This window comes from Harpia harpyja, chromosome 2 (genome assembly GCF_026419915.1).
Source record: "Harpia harpyja isolate bHarHar1 chromosome 2, bHarHar1 primary haplotype, whole genome shotgun sequence".
NCBI lineage: Eukaryota > Metazoa > Chordata > Aves > Accipitriformes > Accipitridae > Harpia > Harpia harpyja.
In genome coordinates, this window is record NC_068941.1 from 76,583,102 (window position 1) to 76,605,636 (window position 22,535).

At 43.4% G+C, this 22,535-nt stretch overlaps 1 protein-coding gene across 2 annotated transcripts in view; it reads right to left on the minus strand.

Annotated features, from left to right (window-relative positions):
- Positions 1 to 22,535, minus strand: part of CRMP1 (collapsin response mediator protein 1) — a 52,300-nt gene that overhangs the window by 11,206 nt on the left and 18,559 nt on the right. For both annotated transcript variants that reach the window (XM_052780506.1, XM_052780507.1), the window contains exons 3-9: positions 17,942 to 18,126; positions 16,240 to 16,404; positions 11,112 to 11,173; positions 9,377 to 9,457; positions 5,406 to 5,474; positions 3,276 to 3,396; positions 2,015 to 2,171 (exon numbers count right to left, since the gene is read on the minus strand). In XM_052780506.1, coding sequence (XP_052636466.1) covers positions 2,015 to 2,171; positions 3,276 to 3,396; positions 5,406 to 5,474; positions 9,377 to 9,457; positions 11,112 to 11,173; positions 16,240 to 16,404; positions 17,942 to 18,126 — 840 coding nt within the window. The remainder of the gene's footprint in view (positions 1 to 2,014; positions 2,172 to 3,275; positions 3,397 to 5,405; positions 5,475 to 9,376; positions 9,458 to 11,111; positions 11,174 to 16,239; positions 16,405 to 17,941; positions 18,127 to 22,535) is intronic.

Here is a 22,535-nt window from a genome sequence, read left to right on the forward strand (position 1 = left end):
AAAGTCATTATTTGGATTCCAGTTCTAAAAATTCTCTTGCTATTTTGGCTAATCTGTTTTGACCCACATACTATTATTTTGGGACTCTCTTCTAGAAAACATACAGCCATGTCTGATAGAGTAAAGAGCCAAAGATTTTGATACACATTTACATGTGCTAAGAGCCTTACCCTCACACAATGAGCTTCACTCTTTACAGTGCTGATAGTAACGGATCAGACCAGAAAAATCATTTTTCTTCCTTGTCCTTATTTTAAGGAACAGAAAGCTCAATTATGGAAGATCATGTCTGCCATAAGACTGTCACAACAGAACAAATTCCTGCATATTCTTACCAGAACTGCATGTAACTCAGAGCTCAACTGTGCATTCATTAACAGCGCTGCCCATGCAGCATCATTAGGGCAGCTGAGTTAAAACCTGACTTTGGTGGACTGCACAGCCTGACCCACCGTGTGCGAGGAGAGATGGGTGCATACTGCAGCAGTGGCATTGATTGATAGCAGCTTCCCATCACACGCACGTGCCCATCCACCTAAAGGGCAGCTCTGCCCAAGCCTGAATTACACACGCGGGGGCCTTGTATTACCAGCCACACTGGCACTGCCTGCCACACAGCCTGCCAGTTAGTCATGTGGAAAACTAACCTCAGGGGGAAATGTTTCCTGAAGACCAATGGGTCACTTTTAGCATTCAAATTCTACTGCTCTGTCTAGAGCACTGGAAACCCTAGAAAGGGGAGGCAGCAGGTGAGATCAGTGCCACCACATGGCGTTAAATAGTGTTTTGAATGGTAAGTTGAGTTCCTCACTCCAGCACTAGCAATCTGTCCTGGTGGGACTTCAGCTGTGAATTTCCGTACCATTTCACAGCAGATGGTCTTTTGCTTAAGCTGAAGAAGACCCACAGTTGTCTACAGGCAGGAAATACTTTCAGGGACGAGTTTACAGTCTGGGCTGCTGGCAAGGCATTGCTGATGTCTTCTTTTCTATATGAGAAAGACACTTCTCCCTCTGCTGTCCATCCTTTCATCTCTCTAGGGATAACCCTCTCCCTGCCAACCTGAAGACAGTCAGCCCATACCCCTATCCTGTCAAGTGATGGTCTCCAGTCACTAGCCTGTCTCCACCTAAGTCCCTACAAAGTCTCCTTTGTAATCCACTCTGGCCTCTTTCTCCTGCCTGACACACCTTCTCTAGATGTACCACTTATCTTTGCTGACTTCCAGCTTGAAGACCCTGGAACCTATAAAGACACAAGGCAACCTAAAAGTAAAAACAATGCTGCAAGAACTGAACACAAGTAAACTTGTATGATTTTGGTCCCTCCCAGATGAAGACATACCAAGTCAGAAGTTTGCAATACACAGGAGCTAAAACCACTGAATTCTGATACAAACACTTTAAAGTTAGTTTAGGACAGCCTAATTATCAAAAGTGCTTACAGCCCTGCACCAGCTTTGGCAAAAATTGCACCAGGGAAGTTTTCTCCATTCCAGATATCTCTGCATTCAGGGACAACCCTGATTTCAGGAGCTGTGCTTGCCAGATATGACCAGGGGCTTAAACTGAGTCTGTTCTCACAGATGGGGATCTATCCACCAGGCTGTTGCTTAATGCTGGACAGTGAGGATGCCATCCAATCATATATTAACAATTTGGCTGGAGAAAACAGAGAACTAGGGAGAAAACCAGTTTGAAGTCCTGGGCTAAAGACAATCTAGCTGTACAACTAAGAATCACTTGAAAAGCAGAAAGAAAAAGAATTAATTCCTGAATAACTAGCAGTTACCTCTCTAACATGCTAACCAGAAGCTGGAAAGTCCATGCCTGCTCACCTGACTGACAGCCTAAACACAGGGATATATAACCATCCCTGGTTTTCCATGGTCCCTTCTCTCCTGTTTCACATATGAGACTGGTCTACAGGAAAATGAGCGGATCCCAAGATGCTTCATCCCATGCGGCTTTTGCACTTGCCTGACCATCATCCTGTAAAAAAACGAAGGTCTTACCATGCTAAGAGCGAATTTAAGTGATCTGGAGTGGTAGGATCAGGGCTCAGAGGTGGCGAGGTCACAAAAGCTGCAGCCTTGGCCCAGTTTTTGCTCCAGTAATGTGTCCCATCTGTCCCCAAGCTGGCAGTGATCGGCTCTCCAAAAACAAGGGGACCTTGGGGAAAGCAAAGATATACAGGAACTGATTACAATCCACTCTCTCCTCAGCACATTATACTGCTTACAGCATGCAGCCATGTATAATTTACTCATTGCTACAAGGCCAGTGTAGCTCCCAGAAAATTAAGCAGCCCTGGCTTTGTCTGTATGATAAAAAATTAATCAGGAGGCTCTCTGAGATACACATGCTTTTGATCACCATATTTACAAAGCTCCCTTTCTAATCCAGAAGGAGACAGTTCAGATTTGGTTTTAATTTGTACTGGTTTAATCACAGCCGTGTTCTCTACGTTGCTCTGCTTCAGAGTGTGTTCAGGTGGAGGATGGGCTCCAGCAGACAAATGCCTTTTTACTACTCCCAGGTTGGGCACAGCACCAGCAGATAGCAGCATATGGTCCTCACTCAGCACCATACTCCAAGTCTCCATGAATACAAATATCAAGATGCTATTTTGCTCTTTGGCTTTTCCATATTGCTCATGCACTTTGTAGCACCAACCAGGAGAACAGTCCTGACTCGCAAACGCAGCTTCGAAAGCAGCTGCCTCCAGGCTCACAAGTCCCTTTTGGGTGCTTTGTAACCTGGATCCCTCCACAGCCCCAGCAAGCAGTGTCGACCCGCAGATGTCCCCCGTGCACATCTGATGGCGTCAGCCTCCAGCAGCAAGGCCAGGAGTGAGCTCCAGGCATCTCGAACAGTAGGTTCACTGCCCAAACCACCCCTAAGAGGGTAATACCCTGAAATACCCCCAAAAGGCACAGAGGATGTGCTAGACCCTGATAGGAAGATAATATCTCCCTCCCACGAACAGAGATACTGCAGTCTAAGGGAAAAGTAAAAGGGAAGACAGGATAAAGAAGAGTTACAACACAATCTTCAAGGGGACAGTTTGTGGGGAGAGTTTCTCAACTGAAAAATGTAGAAGGATTTCCCTTCATCTTTCTCAGCTATAAATATTTAGAGTCTGCGATGGCGTTACCATTCTCCGATAACCTCTCCCTATATCTTGTGATTTGGGTCAAGATGTACAGGTTTTTCTACTGAGCTTCTATTCAACCAAAAAAAACCAAGTTTGGGGGAGAAAAGGAAGTCTCTTACCTTTCTTTCTGGCCAGGGCAATGATATCAGCCGCACTCTTGCTCATGACCTTGGTGATGTACACTGGGCAGTTTATTCGACTGGCAATGGTGATGGCACGGAAAACTGCTTCTGCTTCAAGCTGAGGAAAACAAGGAGGACAAAGTTAACTGCAAAAGCAGACTGAAGAAAAAACGAACTGGAGGACTGACCCATGTTTCTCACTGTTCAGCAACAACTCTTCAGGGGTTGGTTCTGCTTTTTTCATAGAGAGAGATGCAGTGCTGGGAAAGAGGGCACTAACCCAACCTCAGACACTTTGTGTTAGGAGTAACCACAGCCAGGCTGTACTTGCTAATGGGGTGCAGCTGCCCCAGCACAAATACAGCTCCCTGGCTCCTTGCACCCCAGGAAAGGTCACATCCAAGCAGCTGATGGGGCTTCTCCTTACCTCCCTCCCACCTTTCTGCTTCAGACTTCCACCCTGCAGTCGGAAGGAGAATGAAGCAAGGAAACATTGACCGAGGTCAGAGACAACCTCTGAGCTCTCTCCCTGGCAGCTTACCCTATGCAATCTGTACATAAGGATAAGATGACAGTGAATGTAAAGTATTCTCAAACAGCAACTTCAGCACTATGGACTGAATTTAGCCCATAATCCATAAAAGCCTTTGAAGCATCGCCCAGAAGTCCCCTCTGTCAGCAAGCATAAAGGCAATCTCCTCCCAAGGAACCATCTGGGACATAGGCACACAAAGCAGTCATCTTCAGACAGAGAAGCAGTGTTTCCCAGTGGCTCTGGAGACTCCTTTCCCCACTCATGAGTTTTATACCTCCTTCCCAGAGGGACTCACAGTATCGGCATTTTAATACCTAAAACTCTGTTGTGACTGAAAATACTGACTTGACAGTACAGAAATTTCTCTCCAAGAATTGCGCTAGAAAAGTTGAGCAACTTAGCCCTTCCAAAACCACACGGCTTAACTCAGACTGTCACTTCAGGTTGTCCTAGGACTTTATCACGACATGTGCTCTGGAAGCCCCAAACACACCCACAGAAGACCAGGGAAGGAGGCAGGACCTCTGTACCTCAGCGCTGCGGCTGAGGTGGTCAGACACATGGTCAGAAAGACGCAAAATTCCTTTCTGGAAACTGCAAATGCAGATTTTCATTAGGTCCTTGTTCTCATTAAAAGGAAACAACTCCATTCTTTTAGAATAATTTAGGTGGAAAATGAAAAAGTACATGAACAGTTCAATAGAAGAATGTGACCAATTAAGCTCATTCTTTTTGCCTTGGGGAGAGGTTATATAAAGAGCTGCAAACCACAACAATCTCTTCAAATTTAACCTCAAATCCCCAGGACCTTGTCTCTTTAGTCTTCAAGGAAAGCAGTCACTTCCCACTACCGCCCTCCATCATCCCATTAACGGTCTGAACTGTGTACATTAAGGGACATCCACATGTCTCCACCTTTTCCTTCTCATTAAAGAAACCCTTTCCAGATGCCTGAGATGATCCATGCCAGAGCCTGGTTTTTATTATAAGAGAGTTGCATAAAATGAGCTGCCTTGCAGCATCTTTCCATTCTCACATATTTGCATTTCTACAGCCTGCATTTCTACTACAAATGTATCAGCTGGCATAAATATAGATTATATGTAGGCGTATGCGTATGCATGGTATATATGTACACATGCAACTTATAGGAGGTTTTCAGCCAAAGCATTTTAATGAATGCAGTTACTCCAAAGCCTATCCCACAAGCTGCACTGCTGATTTTTACCCTGATAAGCTCACTTTTTTGTCATCACAAATCAAATCACAAGGGTCATACTCAAAAAATACATGCATGACCGTGCCTCGGGCAGCAGGAGCTCTGACTCCTGAGTGTACAAGGACACGCTCATCCCCAGACCGAGGGAACGCACATGCTGCACCAGCAAAAGGGCATTTCAGGCAAACAAACAAGCTGAAGGGGACCTGGACTTTTCAAGGCTTTGAATAATACTGGAAGAGGCAGTGGGAGAAGCAGACTGTTGCCTTCCCCCACACACCCATCTATCATCTGCCCATACAGAAGCCAAGCTCCAATACTACATGCTCCACAAAATATTTCCATGAACGACAAAATGAGTGAAGTCTCTTACCTCCTCGGGCCTGCTCAGGGCATGTCCCTCGGGGCCAGTGATTCCCATCTCCAGGATACGCTTTTGTTCCTGCAACATTAAGAGATAAATGCTGACAACTGCTCCAGGATGAGACGCTTGCACCAGGCATCCCATGGCGGATTAATAGCCATATTGTCTGACTGCCCCTTTTTTCTCTGTGTAAATGCAGCTGCATAAGCCTGCTGCCAGGGAAGGAGGACTGAAAACACTGGCTCTAAACTGGTCTCATGCCACCCTGGTGTCTGCTCCACGCAGCCAGCACAATTTCAGGGGAAGATTTGTCTCTGCAGTGCGTATTTGTGCCTTGAGCCATTGGGCTGCACCATCAGAAATCTCCTCTTCCCTCCAGAAAGTCTTATCTGACACCAAGAGACCAACCCAGGGAACAGGCTTCAGTCAACGTATTAAATAGCAATTGTGGATATTTCCAGCCTGAGATTCTTTCTTTACTTGCACAAGTTCTTCTCTGGCTGCAATCCATGAAGCACTGCTACCTTCCCTAAACTTTTAGCATTGCTGACACTCCATCAGATAAAGTCTTGCCTTTGCCATCCAGTTTTCTGTAACACTTTTTTCCTACAGAGTGAATCACTATATATTTCCACGAAAACAAAACAGTGCCCTCTGGTTGTGAGGGCACTGAGTCCACACCAAAAAGCCCACCTTAGGACTAATGGGGGTTTGTCAGAAAAAATCTGTCCTATCCAGCTTCACAGCAGTGAGATAATTTTTTAAAATAGAGAAAAAGCTTCACCTATCTTTTAATTTAAGGTCAAGTAGTGGCATTGGAATAAATTTCCATTTTTGCAGAAAATGGTGGTCAACCACTTCTGATCTGAGGTTGGTCCAGGAGAGCAGAAGTGGGACCAGAGCTGTTGATGTGCCTCTGACCCTGGCCTGCCCTGCCCACAGGTCTCTAATGAGCCGAGTTCAACAAATGTAATGACTCTGTGACACAGACAAATGTCCCCTAGAGACCAGGATGAAGTTCCCAAGCATACTTTACTGTGTCATCTAATAAATATTTGATCCCAGGTCCCCGAGGGTGAAAAGTTCACACATTACCAGCATACTGCAGCAAAACCTGAGCAAGTTAATATTCACATATACTTTTGCCTTTGTTGTAATCAATCAAGGCTGAAGAGCCATTAATACGAATGTATTAATCTGACTGTGTAAATAAGAATATTTTGGTTAGAAAATCATAATATTTCATAGGTATTCTTAAAAATAGCTGTTCTAAGTCATTAATGCAATAGCTTTGAACAGTGCCAGTTAAAGACTTCAGATAATTAAAATACAACAAAAAATAAAGTTACAACCATATAAAAAACCCTCCACCAAGATGGCAAAGAGTGGCTACACAAAGTAGGATAGATTTGCATCTTGAAGTCATAAAATCAGATCATACAATAAAATTACGCACTGTAAGAGGATTTGATAGTGCTAATAAGATAGAATATTTGTTTGATAAGATCAGATTTGTATTTTCACAGAGGATAGTCCTGAAAAACCTCCATGCAGGCAGCTTTCTTTTCATTATCCAAATAATCCTTCTAAATAAAAGTATAGGGAAAGACTGATTTTATGAGACATGGCAATGGTGAAGAAATATGTTGACGTATAACATAATTTACGTTTCTTTACTACTTCCTCTTTTCCTCTGTTCTGTATGTTCATATTCCATGGCTGTATATTAAAGCTGATCAAAGAAAAATGTAACTGAAACAGATTTCTAACAGAAATGCAATTCCACAAGTGCACCTTGATTTTAATGGGGAACGTATCAAAACGTCATGGGTGCCATTCAATTTGTTTCATTTTGCATTCATACAGTAATATTGACTTACTATGTTTCTTATTATTCATTTTCATTCTACTGGATATTTTAGGTTGTTTTAAAACTATAAATTATACATTTTGGTAGTTTTAAATGATGCTAAACTTCATAGGAAATCAGCTTTTTTTTCCCCCCCTTGAATCCAAATAAGGGTTTTCACCTGGGTTCAGTGGGGGGAAGATACAACTGCGCTGTATGTGCCTGTTGACTCCTCACTAGGAACTTTTGAGCCCAGTGGTTAACTTCAGCCAGACTTGAAGGGAAAAGGGAAAGAAGGCTCTCAAAGGGGGTAGATTCTTACCAGGCAGGTAAAGGACAGAATCCCACATGAGGGAAAAAACAACAAAATAAACCCATGTGGGCAAGAGCCCTTACACACTGCCCAGCCACTCAAACATTCACTTGAGGTTCTCCCTTAACCATGAGCCAAGGTGGCTTCCCTAGTCCAGCTCTCAAAGACAACTTCTTTTTAGCTATTGTAATTTCCCTGTCAGCTCTGCAGCCTAGTCCTTAGCGGATAAGCCAGCAGATAAAGAGCTCAGCAGATAAATCAGTCAGCTCACTCGGAGCCTCTCGGACCTCAGAGGGGCTCTATGCACGTACAAGGGATCAAAGGAGGGAGACATCTCTGCAACAGCCTGTCGCGGGGTCGAGTGCACCCATCACACAGCCTTGAAAGATTCATCTGCCACAGACGTATAGAGTCATAACAACACCCACCCAAACCCGCCCATTCTGTTTTATAGGGGAATCCTGGCCTCTGAAAGACCAGCGGAAGGTTTACTATCGACTGCTGTCCTTGGGATACCTCTTTCGATGTGATGTGGCACAGATCAGAGCTCCGGCACACTCCAGTGTGAGGACAGTACCTGCGCAGGGGACCCGACCTCCAAAGACTGCACTGGGCATCCGGGACATTTTAATGGAACATCGTGAATTTGAGCCCGGTTTCCTGGTTCTGAGAGGCTGTATTGGGTCTGGCTGAGATGGAGTTAATTCTCCCCATAGCAGCCCTCATAGCACTGTGCTCTGCATCAGTAGCTAGAAAGGTGTTGATAACACACCAGTGTTTTGGCTACTGCTGAGCAGTGCTGGCACAGCATCAAGGCTGTCTCTCCAACATTTTTGCCCCCCCCTCAATGGCAGGCTGGGGCAGGGCGAGATCTCGGGAGGGGACATAACCAGGACAGCTGACCTAAACTAACCAAACAGATATTCCATACCATATGACGTCAGCTCAGATATAAAAGCTAAGTAAAGGGAGACGGAAGGGGGGCATTTTTGTCTTCCGGAGCAACCACTACGCGTACCGAAGCCCTGCTTCCCAGGAAGTGGCTAGACATCGCCTGCTGATGGGAAGTAGAGAATAATATCATTTGTTTTTCTTTGCTTTCGCGCGTGACCTTGGCTTTCACTTCATTAAACTGTCCTTATCTTGACCCACGAGCCTTTTGTTATATTTTCTCCCCCCTCTCCAGCTGAGAAGGGGGAGTGATAGAGCGGCTTTGGTGGGCACCTGGCATCCAGCCAGGGTCAACCCACTACAGAGGCATCTTCAAAGAGCATGACTTACACTTTAATGCACATTTTTTAAATGTTTAGAAGATCATGGTGGTTTCTTATTCTCAAGCTTTATTTATAAGAATATTCTCAAAAATAAATAGGTCTGAGAGCTTTACCACCCACTCCAAACTCACTATGCTGCTCATGCTGATAGCTGCAGCAAGAGGCATTACCATAAAGCTTCCCAGCTCCACATTTTGCCCCCAAAATCTGTGAGCAAGGCTTTACACTGTTCTGTTTCACTCGTCTCTGCTGGATTCAGAAGAGATCTTCTTGCTTCCTTCTGCCCCCCTCATCCAGTCCTCATCTGCTGCCAAGGCAAGGACCTGTCTGGATGGCTGCTCTACCTCACGGATGCCCTGCCAAAGCATGCAAAAGGGCCTCCATCCTCTCATCCCAGGCTTTATACCAGCAGTGTGTAGGGCATCAGGGTCAATTAAGGCACCTACCGGGTAGTTCCTTCCTTCCTACCCATACTCTGACTGGAAGGTTTTACTTCTCTCTTGTGTCTACTCACAAAGCAAAGCAAAAATGACAGTTCACTCACCTGAGCTATCAAGTCTCCATTTTCAGCATGGACAAGGATAACAGCCCCAAGACTTTTTAGAAAGGTAAAGGCTTCATAAAGCTGCAGATAGGACAAAGAAGGAAACACTGCTGAATAAGGAAAACACATTACTTAACACTCAGACTTCTCTGCTCACCTCAGGTTTGTACCTTCTATACTGGCAATTGTCTAGGTGAATAGCAAAATATCTCCCTTTTCCACTCTCTGCTTTCTACACAGAGCCTGAGCTTCACTGCTTGGTGATGACTTACCCACCAGCCAGCCCCAGGACGAGCTTCTGCCCTTCTGCACCAAGACAGGGTCAAAAGTCTCGAGCAGGGTTGCGTCTCCCTCGGACACAGTGCCTCCCCTGGCCCCTTGTACTGCAGGGCTACCTCTTCACACCCTTCCACACAGGCCTAAGTTTAGTGAGCTGTCTCTTTTCCATAGTTTTAGCAAATGTAAAATGAAATTATTCCCATGGACTACAGACACTTTTAGTACAGCTAGAACACCTCTTTTCTGAAGTGCAGGCATTTTGCACCATCTTCTTAGAGCAGATAGTGTCAAGCTCTCACCAACATCTTTAATTCTGCAATTAAAAGTTGCAATATTTTCTCTAGAGCATCCTTTTTTTTTTTCTTGCTTTCCAAGATTCAAAACCCATCCATACAGAAAGGAAATAGTTGATCCTATTGCTTTCACTGAGAATTTCTGAGCACAGATCTACTGAAATTCAGTTCCCTTTCCAAAAGTTATTCAGCTGATGTGTTCCCTGTTTAAACCAGACTTCGGTAATGTGGGAGCCCAGTTTTCAAACACAGATCAAATACTGAAGACATGGTTTCTTCAGTGTCCACTTTTGCACTAGGGCACTTCAGCTAGCTTTGAATGGGTTGGAATACACAGCTTGCAACATGCGCATTTAAACAAGGTAACAGGCATTAGTCTAGCCACACATTAAACTTTTTGATGTATTTCTCTTGGCAATTCCAACAGGGGGTTGATTTTAACAGGCACTGCCTCTCAGAGAATATTTATATATTACCATGTCTAAAATTCCAATTAAAACCACATGTATTGGAGGTATAACAACAGTTATTTAAGAGACCGAGAGCTATAGCTTTGGGAATAAGTAAGAAAGAAACATTTTCTCAACTGAATAAGCAAACATTATTATTACTAACAGATGCCATTGTCCATTTACAATGACCTGATACTTATGAATGGGAAAGCTGAAGAGTCTGGAATCTGTAATGAGCTCTGGACAAACAAGCTCATTGTTATCTTGAGCCCTAATGAGAAAAGGCCACGTCTCCTAAAGAGCAACTTCATTTAGCTGTTTGCAGCAAACGAAAAACTCTTGAAACCTCAACACTGCCACTGCCTCGAGTGCTTCATCTTTTCTTCCCTCTCTGACCTAGAGTTCTTGAAAGGTAACAGCAAAATAAAGTGAGGGCAAAATCCTGAGTAGTGCCGAGTGGTTGCAATGTTGGGACAGACCAGAAAATCTTTGCAGAAAGTGAATGCCATACACTTGAAGGAACACATGCAGATGTTCAACACTGCTCGGCACTGACCCTCCGGAGAGAACTCCCCCAATGCACATTTCCCCCAGTGCCACTCAGGTCAGTGGGAACGTTTCTCTGGGATTCAACCTTAGCAACTCCTCAAGTGTTGGGAGATCATAGAATAGAGGACAGATCACAGCAGGGAAAAGCATTCAGAGCAATACCTGGCTGTCGGACATTTGGTAGAGATCTTTGTAGGCCATGTAGACTTGAAAAGAGTTCACACCTGTTCCAAGACAAAATTCAAAGGTGTTACCATGTAAGTGGATTCTTAAATAGTATTTTACCAAAAACTTCAGGAAAACAAGTCATAGAATATGTCTGGACTAGGCTTTTCACCAGTGATTGCCAGAAATAAAGCATGGCCCCACAGCTGCGTTACAACAGGACTAGAAGCCTCTAGAATTCTCTGGGGGAATTTGTTGGACTCTGTGGCTTGCCTGTGTTCAGCCCTGGAGCAACCCAGCCACCACCGCAAACGAGATTGCTTGTAACCAAACCACAGACAAGCAATGATGGCTAAAACAAGCACGTAAAGTTTGTGAAGTTTAAAAAAACCTTGTGTACGTTTCTGTGAATCGCTGGTTTTCTTTTTAGCTTTCTTTAGCTAATCAGGAAAACATTTCAGCTTGACCTGAAGCTGTGCTTCTTAATAGATAAACTTCCAGTTAAGTTTCCCCAAAGTGCTGAGAAGCTCTAGGAACTGTGTATCTGAATTTGCACACAGACTTGCTTTTTCTTGACCCTACTGCCCAAAGCACCCAGCTTAGCTGATGGCAGACACTGGGAAGGAGTGGAAGCAAAGCCTGAACCCAATTACAAGGGCAGCTCGCCATACCTCTTCTTCCACCTTCCAAAGATGGAAGGATTTATGTTGGCAGTCATACAAAACCATGAAAGATGACAGCTCCAAATATTAGAAATCAGTAAGAAAACCTAGTGTTGAGTGTCGGTTGCCAAGAACCAACTGTATCCAAACCCCTACAAGTTTTGCTACTGATCTCAAAGATTCAATTATTTACACAGCTTTGTATTCTAACGGAATGGGAATTCCAAACATCTTCTGTTCATATTTTCTGTACATATGAATTCGTATTAGTTTACAAATTTGCGTTACTCTTTAGTCTACTGACAACATCCCAAGTTTGGTACAGGGACTGATCTCAGAGTTTTCTGGCTTAAAAGAAAAGTAAATTCTAAGCTGTCTAAGCTGCGTATGCTGCATTTCAAAATAGCTGTCATGAAAACTGTGCCTCCTGGGGTGAAAGGAACAAGAAAGAGATCTGTTCATGTTATTCTTGTTGGCTACACCGAATGAATAAGGCTCTCTGATGAAGATATAACTCCTTCATGAGACTAGAAAGCGCAGATATATCCTCAGGCAGAGGATATGGCTGTTCACACTCACACAGAGAATTTGTTTATTCACAATTACAAGACTGAAATACCCCGGGACACATGCAGGATAAAACCTTGAAATGACTCCTGGTATTATGTCTTCCTGCTAAGTCCAGGCAGCTCAGGGGGAAATACGAGGCAGGAGCCGGCCCCTCCTTGCTGACTTACACGCTGAGCAAATCCAGCTTGGACCATGGAGCCCCGCCAGCCTGCGAGCCCGTCCTTTCTTGCTATTTTACTATTTCTCAGTTTCCTAGAAAACAGGCATGGGCTTTACTAACTGTAATCCCTCAGCCTATTCCTCATTACACAGTTTCAATGTACTTAGTATGTCCCTGCTTTAAAACGTTAAGCTTGACTACGCCTTCCCTTGGGGCCAATGCTTCCAGTCTCATGCCTGCAGCACCATCTCCCCTCTGCCTGATCAGAGCTGCCCATCCTGCCTTGGAGAAAAGCTCTGTTTCTCTTCACAACCCCCCCCAGTGTCTCAGATGTCAGCTGCACCTGGGAGCCACCTTTCTGCATGGGTGACCATGCACACATGAAGCAATGAGAGATGTGTCAAGGCTGGTCCAAGCCATGCCAACTAGCCTCAGTGATGGCACGTAACTGAATCCTCTTGTAGACATCTCTCTGTAAGCAAAGTGCTGGGTTACCTATTGCTCTCCCTTACCCACTGGGATCTAGCCAAAGGTAATTCATTTAACCACAAACCTGCAGGAGGTAAGGCAAATTTCTCTGGGTACTGTGGTTGGAAGACACACATTGACCCAAGTGACAGAAATTCTCTTCCTTTTTGCTTTTATTGCCTTTGTATCTTCTTAGGCCCTTTTCTGACATTGTAAAATGACTGTGAGTTTTGCTCCCACTCAGATTAATGTTCTCTCTGAAGTCAATGAGAGTAGAAGGGATCCCAGCAAGGATCCTGCCGTGGGATCTTGAGCCCTTACCAACAGCTCCCACACTGCAGAAGCAGAGTTCTCCCATCTAAATGCACATCTGTGCCCTCGGCTACCACAGCAGATACACAAGAAGTGAAAGGGCATCTCCTGGGCTGCCTTTACAGCTAACAGGAGAGACGGTTTGAACCATCCTGCCTTGCAAAGAGAGTACCTTTACAAGATACCAAGATAACACCAATTTACATATACAGATAGCCAAGATTAGCATGCCTAATGCCCTGGTCTGGTGTCTTGATCTACTCATTGGAAATATGTGGCTTTTCAAAAGACCTGGTCCATGGCCTATCGACCTTAATGCTTAACATTTGTTACGTACTATGTTCTTCTTAATGTCCTGCTTGCTCTCGCACCAGGAGTACTCAACAGGATCCTCTCCAAACTTCACAGTGCTGCAGGTTTTTTTGAACAGTGACAAAGTGCAGTAGTTAAAGGAACAAGCAAGGCATCTGCCAACACATTTCAGGCTGTTGTTCCTTTGCATATACCAGAGAAGCCCAGTCCCAAATTAGCTGCTGAAACGCTACACGCCTGAGTCTTTATAATCAACATTTGGTTCTACAAAATCTCCAGGCCCTTCCAAAGCCTATGCCTCCTTAAATTAGCTTTGTATTGATTTAAAACTGATTAATTATTCAATTATACCTCATGACAAGGCACCTCAACAGCAGCTCTGTGAGCTCCTGTTATTCCTGCCGAGATTGTGTTAGGCATGCACAGCATTGAAACGCGATTAGCTGAGCCCGGTTACTCAGCTAACTCACCCACCAGACGATCAGCCGAGAACAAATTCAAGCCAGATTTCCAGCTGATGAAAACCAGTGTCACTCCACTGACATCAAGTCTATTTGCACCAGCGGGCTCAAATGTTTCCAATTATCAGCAGATATTATCCATTAATTTGAAAGCCCTTGCCACGCTGAAATATTTCCCATTGTGCTTGTGCTTTCATACTCGCCCTTACCTTGCGTCTGCTAACACATGAGAGTAATTCACACTGCCTGCCTGAGACGTACTCCAGCATCTGTGACAACACAGGTGACCTCCTAATGCTATCACCACCAAAGAGGCCGCCAAGGGCCCCATCACACATCCCGGCTCAGGAACCGATGAACAGATTCCTGCTTCCCCTGAAGACTGAAAGGCAGGTCAGATTTATATTGAAAACTCACATTTCAATAGCTGGAGAAAACTATTAACCTAACTGTCTACACGAGGCTTTTAATGTAAGCCCTCAGGCAAATTTGGGAGTGCTGAGCCATCTGTGATCCGGGAGCTCTGGAAAATAGTATCTAACCTTTGAAACAAGGCACAGTATACTTGTCTGAGAGTACAGTCAGCTAATGCACAGCAGCATACCCATGTTAACGCTGACAGCAGGGAAACAGCACAGATTTGGCACCATCAGTGTTGACAGATGTCATCACCTTGTAAAAATCACCTAGATTATAAAGACCTATGTAAGATCAGCTACAGTTTCTCTAAATTATGTGTAATCTTGGTGACTGAAGGGTTTTGTTGCCTAAAATCTGGCTACACAGCACATGTACTGCTAGCATACTGTGATACAGAATAAATTCCCGTAGGTGGCTGCACCTCCATAGTATCTCAGCGAACAACCGCTCACTCAAAAATAGTATTTTGCTTTGTTTTTCTACTTTGATAGTACATTTTTCTATACAGAGAATCTTTCAAATCTAAGTCATCACTAGCACTACACCTTACAAAGGATGCTGCATACACATATTACTTAGACTTCCCAACACAAGGGTCATTCTGATTTACCCATGGTAACTAAATACCATTTCAGAAAATATTTCCTAATTAATATTCATACATTTTCAAGAAAAGTATCTAGTGAAAAATATCTGAAAAAATATGTTTCTGGAAGGAAAATCCACGCTGTTAGGCAGAATTTTAAGCAACTAGATCTAAACTAGGATTTTCTGAAGGCTGGATTCAATTGCCCACTTGCCCTCCATATATGAGACTGCCATGCTGAGCTGGCATGTATGGAAAAGGATTTATGAGAGGTTTTATCTCTGCTATTCTGGAGTCCAGGTAAGGTAACCTACAGCATCTCACATGATAGTCGACCTGTTAATTGAACTGAATCAAGCCCATAAGTGTCTTAAATAGATTCCTAAGTAAGTGGCCTGGTTTTTCTAAGTCCTGAAACAAAGCGTCTTCTAGTAACTTCAGGGAAAGCCACTGGAGACCAAGCACTTGAGAAAATCAGGACATTTTTTCAATATTATGTACCTAACTTTAACATCTCTTTTTTCAAATAACTTGAACCTATTTTAAAAATACAGGCATGTTTTATAAAAAAATCTAGGCTAGGCAAGTAAATTATCCTAAGCCATTGCTGAGAAATAAGATCTAGCCTGCGATGGCGATTTCTCAGACACACGTGCCCTTCATATTTGGGCTTAATTTGAGGCAGCTAAATGGGCACATTCCAGTCTAGTTAAAATCTGAACCACTACCTTTAAATGTCTCATCCTCTCCATTCATGAAATAGAGGATCTAAGGTGACTGGGCTGATTACCCTAAATGCTGATTCTGAGTTTTACCTTAAAATAAAACCTAACTATGCAATGTCTGAGCCTATTTCCACATGCACAAGCAAGCATAAAGTGATACATTTGTATCTGACAACATACACATCTTAATTTTCCTTGCTTATATTGGGATAAACCTACTCCCTCCATTGGCCTTGCTGCTGACTAGCACTAGTGCACAAAGTTTTAGGTCCATTTTACACAGCAGCAAGTGAATGCAAAAGTCCAGAGTAGTGCAGAACCTTGGGCAGCACAACCAGCACCTGTGCATTTCTGTTCTGGATGATGCAGTCATAAAAATACTTCAAAATTTCACCTCCATATGATATTTCAACAAAAACAAAGAATACTACTAATTTTCACTCACTAACCTTTGTCTTGCACCAGTATTTCCAGCTCTTCTCGAATCCCATCATACCAGCTAGTGATGTCCACATGGAGAGAGTAATCACAACAGGATTTGGTGTCAGCTGCCTCATGCCACTTCTCAAAGGAGGTCAGTAAACTCGATCCAGGTTCTGGAAACACGTGGTCAACTGAAAAAGAGATTCAGTGTCTGTTATTCAGACTGCACACTGTTCAGATTTCTTCAGTGCCTGTGAGTAAGCAGCTTCCAGCACCTCGGCCAAAACAGCAGCCTTGGAGGCAGTTTGTGTGCAGACCGTAACTCTGGGATGTTAGCCAGGTCCTGCTGTCTCAGGTATAGCAGACTTTGTGTCTGGCAACCTGCTTGGTGCAGCATCAACAGACACGCAGTGGGAGATCCAAACATCTCACAGTTTAGGGAACATTTGTTTTTCCCTTTACTGTTTTGTAAGAGACCACAAGTTCTCGACTCACCTGTATTTATTGTCCGATGTGACCATTTCTATGTATTTCATAGTAAGCATTATTATTAACCAGTGCCTCGTAGTCACTGAATTGGCCTACTCTGCCTTACCAATACATCAATGGAGATGTCGAATGCTTTCTCAGCAGCCAGAATTGGGAATACAGCCAAAGGTCTGAACAGAGATGAAGTAGAGCACAAACACTCAGCTACACTATGTGGCAGATCAAGCGCGCTGCAACTATGCATCTTCACTGTCTCAAGGCTTTCTGCATCTGATGATGACACAATGTTTACTGACATAAAATAAAGGCATGACTACTTATGCATATATACTTATCTTTGCAGGGCTAGGTCAAAAGTAAGTATGGAAACAAAGCAAGATGGGCTTACCAGCGGCAGTTGCAAACCTAACGCTGCACAGGAAGCCTCAACTGAAGAACATACACTGAAAAAATTACTAACAAAAGTAATGAACAGCAGTGTATTTTGTGCTTATTGCCAGAGATCCTTTCAGCTGATATTTGCTGCTGAACATAGGCAACAGGTAACATCACTCAGCAAAAAAACCCACATTCCAATTCAGCGGGAGTAAAACCCCACTGGGCAGCTCCTCTGCCCAAGGAAGCTAAGATAATTTATGTCATATGAACAACTGCCTCACAAAGTCTAACGAAGGGCCAAGCCACTGCTAGTAGGAAAGAGCTAAATCTTGTCCTGCCACCTGGTAGACAGAAGAAGGGTCTTTAACAACTAGAAACACTTCTTCCTTCCACCAAGAGAGATTTTCCTCCAGGATATCTCCGGTAAGGACTTCCTCGATTCCTAGTGCCAAATCCAAGTTCATAAATAAGCATCTTGTTATTTCCAAAGCCCCTGAAATGTCACTAGGTGAGAACAGCAGATCTTTGTCGGATTTTCTGTGCCATATATTTGCAGCGCTAACTACATTGTTTTTCAAAAATCCCAAGAGTAGGTATATTATCCCTCAGTGCTTGTTCTGTATTTCAGAGGGAAAGCCAAGAGACAATTTCCCATGCCGCTATTTCTTTCTCAGGGTAGGTTCATTTTCAGGCCAGTCCTGGGTGACAATGACAAATGGATCTCCAACACAGTGCCCAGAAATTTGAAGATTCATTGCAGAAGATCTCAAAAAATTGGTATGGAGCATCCTGTAGCTATCCCCACCTATGGCACATGAGCTTCAGCCTGGGGTGGGAAGAGTTAGTATTCCTAGTACTCACTGATCATGGTGGTGCCCCCTGCTAGTGCTGCTTTAGTGCCTTGATAGAAGTCATCGACAGCAGTCATTCCTTGGTAGGGCTTTTGTAGGTAAGTGTTGACATCTATTCCCCCAGGAATAACCATGCGCCCGTTAGCCTCTATGGTCTTGACTCCTCCAGGAACAATCAGATTCTCTCCTATTTGCCTAGGCAGCAAGGAAAGCCAATATTATTTTACTTAAACAAAGAAGCATAGGCGACAGAACAGGGGACAGAAGCTATCTGAGGCACATAGAGGAAAGGAACCTAGGGGTCATACAGAAAGAACTGGGACCCCAAAGGGAAGGCGAGGCTCAAGCACCTGCTCTGGCCGCTCTGCACAGCACTGGCAGAACAAAGCATCCGCGAGCCTGCCTAGCTGGGCCATGTGCTTGGGTTGCTTTGCATTGCTCTAGTGGCCAATAAAGAAGCCGTAACGCACCAGCATTAAAAACTGATTTTTTTTTTAATATGATTCAGGGTGAGACTTAAGTGTCCTATCTTTAAACAGTTACAAATCTCTAGAGTTAATGCTCTCTTGGGGACTCTGGTTTTGTATATTAAGTTCTTAAATGAAAACAGAAAAACATAGATCAAATATGACGGCAAGCTGGAATTGTAAATAAATGGCAGAAGCACAAAGCACATCAGAAAGGAGTTATAATTACTCTGCAACTAAGCAATGCAAATTTATCCTTAAAAGAAATCTAAATATGCTAAGAGACCCAAACACCTCTAATCTAACATGTCACATATTCTTCATCCCGCTCTTACAGTTAAAACTTAGTGAAACATTCTGCATAACTGTGTATAAAAAATGTTAATTAACTGTTGCCATCTTTTCCCCTTCAGTTCTTCAAAAACAGGGGGGTTTTTTTTCACTATTAAAGATACTAATCTGTCCCCCATGCTGATATCAAATAACCTCCAGATACCTACAATCAAAATACTTTTATTGTTCATGGACACAACTACAAGTAAATTAACCTTTAACTTTTAAAGCCACATTACATTTTTATTGTCTATTTTGCATGGTGCCAAACAGGAAAAGGTATGCGTCTGCGTGGAAGCCATGTCTCTGCGTTGTTACACCATAATATATTTGGGCTTAGAGATATCTATAAGGTATTTAAGTTCACTTAGTTTATCTCCTATTACAGACACACAGTCCTTGTCTTAATTTCCTTTTGTCTGGGATAAAATAACATTTATCCACAGCTAAACAAATACCCCAGACATCTGAGCTGCTGAATCTGTTGCTCCTATATTAAAATGCAACTCCCACCTACAGAGCAAAACACAGCAACTGATTAACAGCCAATCGCAACAAGCTAGAACAGAAAATGAATATAACCGTTAATTAAAACCAGTGAAAAAAACAGGGATAATTATTCACATTGGAACTTGGCCAAACTGCCAGAGTTAATAAATAGCCCCGAGAGGTCAAGAATTTGTTTCATATGCTATGCAAAAATGTCACCTCCAGCAGCTTGGCTCCCCCGGTGCTCTGGGTTTTGGCTGGAGGGAAGCACAGCCATTCGGTTAGCAAACTCCCCGCCAGCATCCCGAGCTGGGGTCTCAGCTGCTCAGCACTGAACAAACCCAAAAGGGCTTACTCGGGAGAGCTGATAATATCACGGCTTGAAGCCGTACAACTCCATGTCTGGCATCTAATATTCATCAACACGTATAGCACTGGGAGCATGTCATAACCTGTTTACAGCTGTGAGAAGCGCTAATGATACCATGACAAACAGGGAATTGATACATCTGCAAAAGCCAGCAGCAGTCCAGCACATCCGATTGCGCAGACAAGTTGCAAGAAGCTCCTCTGCTGTTAAAATCTGACTCGCAAAGGCATACCACAAGGCACTGCAACCCATGAGCAGACTGAACGCTTGTATAAAGTTAGGTAGCCCCACGTATAATAATGGTGTCGCACTAATTTTTGTTAGTTGAATCCAATCCCAAGATTTTAATCAGAACAATCCTAAACCTTTGTACAGCGTTTGTGTGGCTAAAAAACTGAACTGGGGAAAAAAAATTTACTATGACCAATCTCCTCTAAATACATCTAAGGTGGAATTGCACTCCAAAGACTACCACACCTTCTGAAAATAATATTAAAGAAAACTTACACAAAAATATAAAAGCAATTCATTTTCATTTTCTTCCACAATCAGCATCTACCAGTTCCCTATTCAAGAAGACCCATACCCTAATGAAGTGAAAGAGTCCTAATTATGTACTGAACTTTTTTGATGACTCACTGATCATTATTTTCAGTGTACTGTTGAGTAACAGCTTATTTGGCAACGGCTGAAGTCATCCATGCTGAAGTGACATGGGACCAAATGGCCTTTGTGGATGATGCTGCGCTATTACCTGTCAGGAGCCTGTCTCATCTCTTGCCCTGGCATCAAGATTAAGGCTGGGAGAAGGCTGATCTTCACCGGCATTCAAGGTTATTTTTATTCTGACTGACTAGAACACAGAGTAAGAGATAATGTGACAGGATTCCTGAATTGCTCACTCGTTAATGCTAGGTGTATGTTAATAAGAATGGGGTTCAGTTACTTGTGGGTGAAAAAACACAATAGCGCAGATAACTGTATTCTACACGCTGTACAAATGATTGGCCTGGTTTTCTGATGCACCAGCAACTAGAAAACTCAGACTCACAGAAAAGTTGATGCTGTCTACCGTCTTCAGTTGAACAATCTGGTAAATTCTGTCATACTGATTAAAGCACAATGGAAACGGCAGGCTTCAGCCCTTCGTAAGCTTAACCTGAGAAAGCTGAAAACGTCTCCAGAACTCCGTGGTGTTATTTCTGTCGTTATCAAGCCCAGATCTCTTTTAGGCATCTAAGGCTCCCTCTAACTTGCCCAGCTCTGGAGACCCTGTCCCCAGTCACCCACCCTGCACATTCATTAGTCCCCTGCAGCCCGGAGGGACACAACCTTTCCCCTTGCCAGGGACGGAGCAGAGGACAGCAAGCACCAGACTGTGACCTGCCGCTTGGCACGGAGACCAGGGCTCGTTTCCTCGTGTGGATAACAGAGACAGGATAGATGTAGGCAAAATATATTATTTACGTGCCAATGACAATTTAAATTACTAAATATCTAAATTACTATTTAGATACTGGAGAACTGCCTCTCAGCTGCCATTTGAGTGTGCAGGGCTTAAGTTTCAGCTAGGAAAAATCCACATGCACCACTTCTCCCTTGTATCTAGGGAGCCAGTTTGAGCATTGACAGATAGGAAAAAGCATCTACCACCCTCCAAACAATAGCTAATCTTCAAACACATTCAAGGTTATATGTACATTCCTCTCCACTGGACAATCTGCAGGGACATAAGCATTAAAAGATCCTATTCATTTCATTAGTCTGCAAGAGAAACCCAACCCTCTATTTTCCAATCAGTTTCCACTGCAGAATAAGAAAATTAACCCACATCTTTTATATCCTAGCAAAACCAGGACACTATTGCCTATTCTGGGCTGAGTGGTTTGGTGTCTGCTCCGTTCTGTGAAAAGAATTCTGTATTATCAGCAGGATCTGCAGCTGGAGAGTTAGGGCATCAACTGAAACGTGGATGCCTGAGGTTCAAGGTCCAAAGGATCTTGAGCAACATTTAACAACGATGCTAAATATCCAGACACAATGGGCAGTTCCAGCTGGAGAAACTAAAAGAGACCAATATCAGAAAACACAGTGCTTTCCTAGCCTGCAGAATTTATCACCTGAACACAGTTAGGACCCAAGCCCACCTCACACCAGGCTGCCCTCACAAATTCCCTGCTTTTTCAGAGCAGGACTTCTTGCACAGTTTACAAAGAAAAATCTAAGGGCATCTAAAGCCAGGAAACCAGGCACGACTTGGGGTTTTGAATAGTAAACTTGCCTCCTTGGGCAAAGATAAAGGCATTTTAAAAATTAAGATGTTGCCTGTCTACTCATTATTAAACCTGGCTGTCTCAGGCAGCTGAGATACTTTCTGGAGGTATGGACCCACGCATGGATTTCAGAGGGAGTCTATGCACTTAACAAGGGCAGCTGAAAGCTTGGCATTGCTAACCTGCCTACTGAGTACCATTGCATTTCTGGAATCAAGGCCAAAAATTCACAGCAGTTTCAGATTCTCAGCATCTCATGCACTTAGTTGTTAAATCAGTTCTGATGCTTTTAAGTGTTACTAGGAAATTTGCATCTGAACAAACAAAAGCACAGAAAAACTCAACTAAAATACCTATCAGAGAAAGCACAAGTTGGTTGATTGTTGCTATTTAAAAAAAGATACATTTTCAAAATTTTGTGCCTTCTCCACTTAAAAAAATATGGTCCTTTTGTCACTTCTGCAATGCAAGTAACACTACAATTGGAAAGGCAGAGTGAAGTACTAAAAAGAAAACCACACAGTCCATGGATAAAAGTGTTCAGAATTTCTTCTGTTATAATAACCTGAATTATGAATAATGTAAGTAGCCACAGATATATAAAGAATCGGCCTTCTAATCTGATGATAGCTTCTCACAAAAAGGAGCTCTGAAAACAAGTAGGCAATGAAT